General features: G+C 43.9%; 1 protein-coding gene across 1 annotated transcript; it reads left to right on the top strand.

Annotated features, from left to right (window-relative positions):
• Window positions 1-1,824: 1,824 nt before the first annotated feature.
• LOC308388288 (arylsulfatase I) lies at window positions 1,825-11,033 on the top strand (the record flags this gene model as incomplete). The annotated part of the gene is given in 6 exon segments (XM_080868901.1): window positions 1,825-1,979; window positions 7,992-8,108; window positions 8,110-8,322; window positions 8,408-9,029; window positions 9,033-9,254; window positions 9,257-11,033. Coding segments are annotated over 6 exon segments (1,554 nt in total). The 3' UTR covers window positions 9,482-11,033.
• Window positions 11,034-11,722: the final 689 nt, after the last annotated feature.

The following is an 11,722-nucleotide window of genomic DNA, read 5'->3' as shown; positions in this document are numbered from 1 at the left end:
GTCGTCCTGCATTTCCCCGAAACAAACTGATGGCTACACCCAGAGACCTCGACGTGCACACACACACAAGACAAAGTGACTGCTCCTTTTATGCCACTTTGTTTATCTTGTACTCTTAGACACTGAAGCTTTTTCTGTCCACTGCTTTTCCTTTTTCTTCCCCCTCTTCTTTCCTGTACCCCTCTTGACACTTTAACTTTATAATATATAGTCCTTTGTTTACATGTTCACATTTCCCACAAATCATTTCATCATTCTTAGTGAAAGATGATACTGAGATAAGAATCTCCCCAGCGGACGCTTCACTTTCACCATGGGTAAAAAGCCTGCGAAATTACATAACTTTGCCTCCGTACCATAGGAAATGGACTCGTATGTGAGGCATTGATTTTCTCTCAGCATTGTGGGGTGCAGATGGCAGTGAGGTGAAGACTAAGAGCACAGTGGTCGATAAATATTCTCATCACAATTCCGGAAGCTTTCCTTTGGCCGGATAGGTTTCGATGCCATCGCACAGGCAGTAATTGTTAACAGGTATTAAATGAGCTGCACCAATCAATGAAAGAAAAATTTAAGAGGCTAAAGGATTTATAGTGTAGTTAGGGATCAACAGCACAGAAAATAATCTAAATATTGGCTGAAAAGTTTTAATGTAAGTTTGGGAACATCAGAGTAGTTCAACAATAAGGGCCACCCACTGTAGCGAAACAAATAATGTTATTTTCTTCTCCGATAATGATTTTTTTGCAGGATTTATGTCCACTCCCCAAAGATGGGTTACAAAGTGGCTTGCAGCTGCAAAACAACTGTGGGCAGGCCAAAGCAGCTGAAACAGAGGTAATAGATGTTTGACTCTTTGGACCTGCTTTTGATAGATTAGCTCGCTGCCAGCTCAGTACAACACAAGCCAGAAGGATGTTGCTGCTTATTAAAGAAAAAAACACAGAGGTTTTATAGTGAAGTCATTTTATAGTCCAGCACTGGTAACCAAGTGTTTTCCTGGCGTGGCTCTACCTGAAGGAAAGAAAAGTATTTAAGTGTCAAAATTTGAATTTCGGGTCAAGAAAGTGCATCATATGTGTTGCGTTCTGCGTAAATCTTCCGTGTTCCTGCTGCTTAAACTTTTGGTTGTTTGACATATTTACCACTGTACATCTGTTAGGTTTATGGTTTGTACCTTTAATATTACCTTAATGTAGTGTTGCTGTGAGTATAAAAATCATGATTTGCAAGCTAAGAACACCATGTCTGTCTACTTTCTCTGAGCAGTACATTTGCCTCTAATTCTTACCCAACACCTTCCCAGCAATCCTATAGCACAACTGAAGCTACATAGGAATCTAGCGAGGCACTGCAAAAAGGTAAACCTCTCTGTCTCTCTCTCAAACTCTCACCTCTGCCAGTTTCTTGCACCTCTTAGAGACAGACTTTTTCTCCACCCACCACAGAAGCTGGCACCAGTTCAGCTCCAGCTTACAAAACTAAGAATAAGCCCCAGAAAAAGACAGCAGCTCATACTTAATGGATAGATAAGACTTTTGGACAAGCTCTTTGAGACCACAGATCTGCCCGTTCTGCAAATGTGATCTGGCTGGAGATTTATTAACTGCAGACTAAGCAGAAATACGAAGAAAAAATCAGCTTTGAGTAAATATTAGTTACAAGGTATTGCTCGAGATTACGGGAAGAAGCTCCTCTTTGTTTATTCTTGTGTTTGGTGCAACCTTGTTCTTTAGCCTTGCCTGTCAGGATGAAGACACGTTTAAGGAAAGTGTGAAAACAGAGGAGGTTGAAAAGCCCAGGCTACCTCACTTTATCTTCATTATGGTGGACGACCAGGGCTATGGAGACATTGGTTACCATGGCTCAGACATCCACACTCCAGTATTGGACCGGCTGGCAGCAGAGGGGGTTAAACTGGAAAATTATTATGTCCAACCTATCTGCTCACCCTCTCGCAGTCAACTCACGACAGGGCGGTGAGTTTCCTCGTTACATGATTATTCCGGCAGTATAATTATTCATTTACAGCTTCTGTTTGCAGCAGAAGTAATTAATCATATCATCAACAGGCTTTTTGTCTTGTGGTAATGAAGTACCATCTGTGTTTATATCAAGGAGCAAAGAGATTGTTTGCCTTCTGAAATCCACTTTATTGGAATTTTGATTGATCATGTTGGCTATAAAAGGAGACGTGATTCTTTTTATTGACTTTATATCTTTTAGCTCTTACTACATTACCACTAAGGTGTTTTGCTGAAGTATATGATATCATACATACATATATATATATATATATATACACACACATATATATACATATATATATGAGAGAGAGAGAGAGAGAGAGAGAGAGAGAGAGAGAGAGAGAGAGAGAGAGAGAGAGAGAGAGAGAGAGAGAGAGAGAAGCATATATAAACTAAGACTTTATAAAGGTTATATATATATATATATATATATATATATATATATATATATATATATATATATATATATATATATATATATATATATATATATATATAGCGCAGCAGCTGGATAGCCTGGGGCGTCTGTATCCAGTAAGGGTCCTAAGGCTAGACCCCCTATGCTAAGCAAGCCTACCGCAGACATGAGCGAGACAGATAAATATGAAGGCATGCCGGCTCGGACGTCGCCCGGATCAACAAGGTCCGCGTCAGGTGTTGAGGAACCAGGGCACCCTGATGAAAAGTGGGCTACTGGAACAAGAAGGCATCGGTGGGCAAGAGACGAAAACAGGGCGTTGTTGGAATGCTACTACGCAAGTAACCCCGGCGGAAGGGGCTACATGAATAGGATGAGGGACCTATGGATTCTTCGATACCCAACATCCACAATGACGGCGAAACAACTAGTAGCTCAGTGTTCCAACATTCGAAAGAAGGGACTGCTCTCACAGCTAGAGATTGACGAGGTACAACACAAATGCTACGGCAAGGAGGAGTCAGGACGCCAGGTCAGGGGGGAGATATCATCACCCGAGATTGGGTACATAGCCCCAAGTGCGATAGGAGAAGGATCGTTGAGTGCGAGAGGAACTGACCTGAAAAATAGGATCATGGCCAAGCTTGAAACCTGGATCCCCCGTAGCCGGTTACCAAGATTACGTGAAGTACCCTCAGAAGGTCTGCTAGATGATGTTAATGCAGCACTACGGGCAATACCTACAACCACGATTACCGACACTAACAAGCTCATCTACAATACGGCAACAGTGATCAGTGAGATGCTTGGCTACAAGTTGAACAGCGACAAGGGGCAGTACCCTCCATGGAGAAGGAGGCTAGAGGGCAAGATCAAAGTAGCACGGAGGGAGGTTAGCCAACTAACGGAGTTGCAGAAAGGTGCGACAAATAAGGTGCCTAAGAAATACAGCAAGCTGTCCATACCTGAGGCCTTGGAAACTGCCAAGCAAAGACTCACAGCCTTGGCCAGCCGCTTGAGGAGGTACACCAGTGGAGAACAGCTGGTTTATTCTCCTGCCTTCTATCTCTCTTTTCTCCTGCCTTCTAGAGATAGAAGGCAGGAGAATAAACCAGCTGTTCTCCACAGAACCAGCAAAGGTGTACTCTCAGTGGCAAGGGAACAATAAGAGAACAGCACCACCAAGGCTGGAGACGGAGCAATACTGGAAGAGCATATGGGAGAAGGATGCAACCCATAACGGCAATGCTCAGTGGCTAGAGGATCTGAGGGCAGACCACAGCGACCTCCCTGAACAGGGTCCAGTAACCATCACAGTGGCAGATATCCAAGAAAGGGTCTCCAGTATGAAGAGTTGGACAGCACCAGGGCCCGACATGGTTCACGCCTACTGGCTGAAGAAGCTGACTGCACTCCACGAGCGTCTGGCAGCACAAATGAACCAGCTGCTAGTTAACGAGAGACACCCGGAATGGCTAACTGAAGGCCGGACGGTCCTGATCCCCAAGGACCCCAAGAAGGGACCGGTCCCCTCCAACTACCGACCAATAACCTGCCTCAGTACTACATGGAAGCTCCTGTCAGGCATCATATCGGCTAAGATGAACAGGCACATGGGTCAATACATGAGCGGGACACAGAAAGGAATTGGCAAGAATACCAGAGGCGCAAAACACCAGCTACTGGTAGACAGAACAATCAGCCGAGACTGCAAGACCAGACTGACCAACCTGTGCACTGCCTGGATTGATTACAAGAAGGCCTATGACTCAATGCCCCACAGCTGGATACTGGAATGCCTAGAATTGTACAAGATCAATGGGACCCTAAGAGCCTTCATCAGGAACTCAATGGGGATGTGGCGTACAACACTAGAGGCCAACTCCAAGCCCATAGCACAAGTCACCATCAAGTGCGGGATCTACCAAGGAGATGCTCTGTCCCCACTGCTGTTCTGCATAGGCCTGAACCCCCTCAGTGAGATCATTAACAAGACTGGCTACGGATACCGACTACGGAACGGAGCAGTTGTCAGCCACCTCCTGTACATGGATGACATCAAGCTGTATGCCAAGAGTGAACGAGACATCGATTCACTGATCCACACTACCAGGCTATACAGCAATGACATTGGAATGTCGTTCGGACTGGAGAAGTGTAGTCGGATGGTAACAAAGAGAGGGAAGGTAGTCAGAACTGAGGGGATTGAACTACCAGAAGGCAACATTGCAGACATAGAGGACAGTTACAAGTACTTGGGGATCCCACAGGCAAATGGGAACCATGAAGAGGCCGCTAGAAAAGCTGCAACCACCAAGTACCTGCAGAGGGTCAGGCAAGTCCTGAGGAGTCAGCTGAATGGTAAGAACAAGATCCGGGCCATCAACACGTACGCCCTGCCCGTGATCAGGTACCCTGCTGGGGTAATAGGCTGGCCAAAGGAGGAGATAGAAGCCACTGACATAAAGACAAGAAAGCTCCTTACCATGCATGGAGGGTTTCACCCCAAATCCAGCACCCTGAGGCTGTACGCTAAGCGGAAGGAAGGGGGCCGGGGACTGGTGAGTGTCAGCACCACAGTCCAGGATGAGACAACGAACATCCAAGAATACATTGGGAAGATGGCCCCAACTGACCGAGTGCTCAGTGAATACCTCAGGCAGCAGAAACCCAAGAAAGAGGAGGGAGACGAGGAACCATCATGGAAGGACAGGCCCCTGCACGGTATGTACCACCGGCAGATAGAGGAGGTGGCTGATATCCAGAAATCCTACCAGTGGCTGGACAAAGCTGGACTGAAAGACAGCACAGAAGCACTAATCATGGCAGCACAAGAACAAGCTCTGAGCACAAGATCCATAGAGGCTGGGGTCTATCACACCAGGCAAGACCCCAGGTGCAGGCTGTGTAAAGATGCCCCAGAGACAATCCAGCACATAACAGCAGGGTGCAAGATGCTAGCAGGCAAGGCATACATGGAACGCCATAACCAAGTGGCCGGCATAGTGTACAGGAACATCTGTGCCGAGTATAACCTGGAAGTCCCGAGGTCAAAATGGGAGATGCCCCCAAGGGTGGTGGAGAATGACCGAGCTAAGATCCTGTGGGACTTCCAGATACAGACGGACAAAATGGTGGTGGCTAACCAACCGGACATAGTGGTGGTAGACAAACAGAAGAAGACGGCCGTAGTGATCGATGTAGCGGTTCCGAATGACAGCAATATCAGGAAGAAGGAACACGAGAAGCTGGAGAAATACCAAGGGCTCAGAGAAGAGCTCGAGAGGATGTGGAGGGTGAAGGTAACGGTGGTCCCCGTGGTAATCGGAGCACTAGGTGCGGTGACTCCCAAGCTAGGCGAGTGGCTCCAGCAGATCCCGGGAACAACATCGGAGATCTCTGTCCAGAAGAGCGCAGTCCTGGGAACAGCTAAGATACTGCGCAGGACCCTCAAGCTCCCTGGCCTCTGGTAGAGGACCCGAGCTTGAAGGATAAACCGCCCGCAGGGGCGTGCTGGGTGTTTTTTATTTATATATATATATATATATATATATATATATATATATATATATATATATATATATATATATATATATATATATATTAGGGGTGCAACGATATTCGTATCGATATTGAACCGTTCGATACAGTGCTTTCGGTTCGGTACGCATATGTATCGAACAATACAACATTTGTAATTTATTTTATCAATTTTCCTTCTGACGATGCTGTCTGTGTTGAGCGCTCAGTGAATCTGTGTTCGACTACTCCGCCTAGGCTGCACTGTCGAGTGCAGATCCACTGAGCGCTCAACACAGACAGCATAGTCAGAAGGAAGAGCGCAGGGCAAGCTAGCGAGACAGAAGTTAAGCTCTACTTGCAACAGGCAAATTGAACCTCATTCAGATCTGGCGTTTGGAATTATTTTGGTTTTCATGTGACGTATGACCCTGAAGGTAAGCGAGTCATGGACTAAAGTAAAACAGTATGTTGGATGTGCCATGCAATGCTCAATTACATTGGTGTGAACTAGTGTGTTAGCGCAGTTAGCTCGTTAACGTGTTGGCTGTCTAGCCCCATGCACTGAGCGATCGGTGGTAGCTCGTTAACGGAGATTTGCCGTGTTGTGGCGTTAAGGTCATTTCAACGAGATTAACCTGAAAGCACTAGTGGGAACACAACCAATATGACTGCACATTTAAGCCGACATCATCCTAGTGCAAAGACAAGTGGAAGCAGACAAAAAAAAGCAAGCATGCTACTAACTTTAGCCGAGTCATTTAGACAGCTGTTAGCACATGATTCTCCTTATGCTGCTGAGAATATAGCCCAGAAGAAGCGGATAGTATAGCTTTTATTTTGGAAAGAGCCATTTCTCTGTAATAAACTCTCTTTTCCAAAGATGAGTGATTCCTCAATCAGATACAGGGCTCGCAATATCGCTAGCCCGACGTCCTGGAGCTAGCGATTTTTTTCAGTCGGGCTACCAAAATCTTTCTCTTCCCTGCCCGTCGGGCTATTGTAGGAAAAATATATGTCAATGCTTTTGCATTCTTTCAGAAATGTAGCTGGGTAATTATGTCATTGGCATCGGTGAGCCACTGTCAATATGTGACATATTGAAGTCGCGTTTGAATTTGCGCTTGTTTTTTTGCTTTCACTTTGCAATCGTGCGAACTGTGTATAGAGAGCGACAGCACTGATCTGTGAGTGATGATAATTTGTGCACCAATTCCTCTGACATCGTCTTATTAATCATTAGCTTACTATGCAAACATGACAAGTGAAATCTCCCGCAGCTTACACATGTGAGAGGTTGATCGCGCAGAGAATCGCTGAGCTTATGTGAGTGAGTGTGTAAAAGCATTTCAGTTCTGCTGAGCCAAATAAGACAGGTCAGGGTGAAGAAGTGACAGCCAAAGAAAAGCTTACCACAAAACGGAGAAGTTATGACAAATCAGACTATAAGGCAAAAAGAAAGTGCAGCTTTATGGTTTCATGGACAAAAGAATTTCTGTGGCTGCGATATGATGAGCTAAATAACCAGGGCTGCACATAAGTGGTCAGCAGGTGCGCATTCGCTGTCAAAATAAAAAACATGCACAAGGGTTAGGGTTAAATTTAAAAACTGTACTTTTGAGTTAAAATATATATTTATAATTTTAATAAATGACAAATTAAAAATGCATGAACATTTTTTTGTATCGAAAAAATATCGAACCGTGACACCAAAGTATCGAACCGAACCGAACCGTGAATTTTGTGTATCGTTGCACCCCTAATATATATATATATATATATATATATATATATATATATATATATATATATATATATATATAGAGAGAGAGAGAGAGAGAGAGTGTGTATCATATGTAAACTAAGACTTTAAAAATACCCCACCTTCACTACAATGGTGTGTAGCAGCCTATGAGTACCCAAAGGTGCAATATTGGCTACACAACCCTTCCCAGTATTGCTTCATAATATATGTAGCAATATACTGTGACATCTTTTCTCACACTCTCCCTACTCAATTTTGCCAGCTACCAAATTCACACTGGACTCCAGCATTCAATCATCCACCCACGTCAACCGCTGTGCTTGCCCCCTGATATTCCCACCCCACCAGAGCATCTGGCTGAAGCTGGATACGCCACACACGGTGGGTAAGTGGCACCTAGGCTTCTGCAGGCCAAGCTGCTTGCCAACAGGACGTGGTTTTCAGAGTTTCCTGGGTACATTGACTGGCAGTGGAGATCATTTCTCCTATCAGAGCTGTGACGGGGCAGAAGCTTGTGGATTTGACCTGCATGATGGAGACAGGCCTGCCTGGGAGATGGCTGGGAACTACTCCACTCTCCTCTGCATAGACGGGTAAGTATCCTGGTACATGTAAATAGAGAAATCCTACAGAAATACAGTCATTAAATTCTTTTAAATCTTCCATTTGTACAACCAGAGTGAAGCAGTTCTTGAAGAGACACGACCCACATACACCACTCTTCCTCTATCTCTCCCTTCAGGCCACCCATGCGCCGTTGCAGGTACCAGACCATTTTCTTCACCTTTATGATTCCCAGTGCAATCGTCTCAGGCGTCATTATGCAGCCATGCTGAGCTGCCTGGACAGCGGGGTTGCACAAGTGGTCCAGGAACTAAAGACTCAAGAGCTCTATGAAAACTCTGTACTCATCTACTCTTCTGATAACGGTGGGCAGCCACTCTCGGGCGGAAGCAACTGGACACTGAGAGGTGGCAAAGGAACCTACTGGGAAGGGGGCATTCGGACTGTGGGCTTTGTCCACAGCCCACTTCTAAAGAAGAAAGGTATAGTAAGCAGAGCACTGATTCATGTCTCTGACTGGTATCCTACTTTATTGGGGCTTGCTGGAGCGCGGCAGTCCCACCATGGCCTTGATGGTCATGATGTTTGGGGAAGCATCAGTGAAGGTCTTCCCTGTCCTCGCACTGAAATTCTTTTCAACATTGACCCAGTTTCTAGGAAAGCTGGAGAACCATATGACAAGGCATTGATACTCAATGGCTTTGGGATCTGGGACACAGTCGTGAGGGCAGCATTGTGACTTGGTGACTGGAAGTTGTTGACAGGAAATGTGGGTGATGGGGACTGGATACCACCACAAGCACTTCCTGGTGGTCCAGAACGTTGGACGAAACTTGAGAAGAGACGCAATGAGCTGGGGAAGTCAGTGTGGCTTTTTAATGTCAGTGCAGACCCTTACGAGAGGTATGATTTGGCAGAAGCTCGTCCACAGGTAGTAAAACATCTGCTGACCAGGCTGGCAGAGAGTCCAACCAGACAGCTGTGATGGCCAGCAATCCACCAGATGATCCAATGGCTGACCCAGAGCTCCATGGAGGGGCATGGAGCCCCTGGCTGGGCCTAGAAGGGGATAATGAAAAGGAGGAGAGGAAAGAAAAGATGATAAAGATTAGGCACTGCAAATTATGTAAGCTAAAAGCCCTCTTCAAAAAGGTGGGATCACGCCTGCAGAGGAAGACCTTATTCTAAAGGTTTCTTCTAGTAGCATTAACTGTGCCAAAGGTTCAATAGTGCCTCAAAGGAGCTAGGAAGTGTTATCAACACTTTAATTACTGTTTTCTAAGGACCACAATCATAGATGGAATAAGTTATCTACCCAATGTTCCTCTCCTCTTTTCCGTTCAGTTCAATTCCCTTTTAATTATATAGGACAAATTCACAGTAGTCACCTGAGTATGCTGAGTATATCATAAGGTAAAGACTACAATAGTTTCGGAAAATAGAAAAAAAATAGAGTACAAACATTAGTCATTTGAGGGCATAAGGGTTCTGTGACACTATTTGATGATCTGAAAGTCTTCCCCTTAAAGTATACTTAGTGTGGGAATGAAAATAGATAAAGAAAAAATATAGACAAGCAGAAATGCACACGGGTCAGATAGACTAGACGGACCTACAGTCAAATACTGAAGGTTGGCAGATAAACAGGCCTCCTGAAAGACAAAACAGGCAGGACTGTGTGGCTGGCTGAGCAAGCTGACTCACTCGCTGTCCTGCGGCCAAACTGCAGCAGGGAGACTGTGGGTCATCGTAGGACTGCTTAGGGAGCAATGTGCGTGTCACTGTGCATGTATGCCTGCATTCATGAACAGTTCGATTAATAGACATAGAGATGGAGTGCGTGCATGTGGAAGTGAGGCCTGTGGTGACCTCTCAATGTCTCATCTCTTAATCATCCGAGAGGACCCTTTAAGGATGCCACAAAAACACCCACAGGGCTTGTTTTTGTCAAATGTCACCTTGTTCTTTTGTTCTCAAGGGTTATACAGATTCACTTCTGCTTAGAGCATACCCCCATGCCTTTGAAAGACCTCACCCCCACACAGTGTTCTGTCCCTGCAAACAAACCAACAAAGACTCGATAGCTGTTGCTTTTCTGGACTTTTAAATGTCACTTAAACACATCATTTTTTGACTCTATTAAATACTTTGACTTGAATTTCATCGTTTCAATAAAATCTTGAATAAAGAAGAAAAATAAGAAAAATGCTGCAGGGATACTGCTGATTAATTGTTTCTTGAATCTTAGTTGTGCTCACATCCAAACCTAAAAATTAATCTATCACTAAGCATAAAATTCAATATATGTGTTTAATTTATACATAAACATTTACTAGACCTGCTATTTAAATTTCAGTGTATATGTGTCTATTTTTTTCTCAGTTAGTGCCAAACTGAATCATAATGTCTTAGAAATGAAGCCAATCCCAAAATGTGGGCAGAAAAGCTATTTTTCACATCCATGTGATGCTTGTTATGGCTGTTCTGTGAAAAACATATTTGTCATTACAAACACTCTGTATCTGTGTGCTTGTATTATGTGGAAGACTGAAGATGATTATCATTTAAAAAAAGAATTTGTAAAACCTAAGATTATGAATCCTTTGCAAAATTCTTGCTTTCTGTGTGGACTCTGCATTATGGTTAAGACGGTGGTTCTTGAACTTAAGGGCAGTACTTCCTGCTGGGGCATGAAGCCATTGCATGTGAGTAATTGGAGGCAAATTGGAACTGCTGTGATTTAATATAATAAATGCAAGTAAAACAAGCAAGTGAAAATTCCACTTTAATTCTTTCCGTTATTGTTAATGGCTGATAAAAAACAAATTCAGGGATGTAGGTTGTGAACTCAAGGAGAACATGACAGAAAAGCTGTTAGCTAAGGTTAGGAAAAGATGATGGTTAAATTTAAGGAATAATAATAATCTTCTTTTTAACCCCCTTTTTACTGAAAGTAAAGTCAAAGTTAGTAGCATAATGTTTGCTGAGCTCTTCCTTTAAAAATAATATGTGGTGTATAAGAAATTAATAGCTTTGTCTTTTATATTCACTTTGTGCTGCCTGTATGCAATCCAGAGAGTGTTAAATCTGGTATAGGCAATATGATTTTGGTATCAGTGGATAAAAAAATTCATAATAACTATTTAGCATATTGGAAATCCAGAGGGAGCTGTGACCTTAACCTCTTCTGCTTTTCTCTTCTCTGAATTTAGACTAGGAGACAGGGGATTTTTTTGGAAATTAGAGATCTTTTAAGTCCAGATCAGTTGAGCAGTAAGCAAGAAAGTCTTCCTAAGATGTAAAATCAGCCACTTTGCAGTGTTTTAAGCATAAGGCTTTCTCCTGAGAAAATGGGGTTTAGCACATAAAATCAATATTTTCTTTTTCAGCCCAAATGATGACAAGTGGCAGATGTTTGCCTTCGGGGTC

The sequence above is a fragment of the Rhamphochromis sp. 'chilingali' genome (assembly GCF_963969265.1).
Source record: "Rhamphochromis sp. 'chilingali' genome assembly, chromosome: 20".
Lineage (NCBI taxonomy): Eukaryota > Metazoa > Chordata > Actinopteri > Cichliformes > Cichlidae > Rhamphochromis > Rhamphochromis sp. 'chilingali'.
This window is presented reverse-complemented; position numbering and strand designations above follow the sequence as displayed.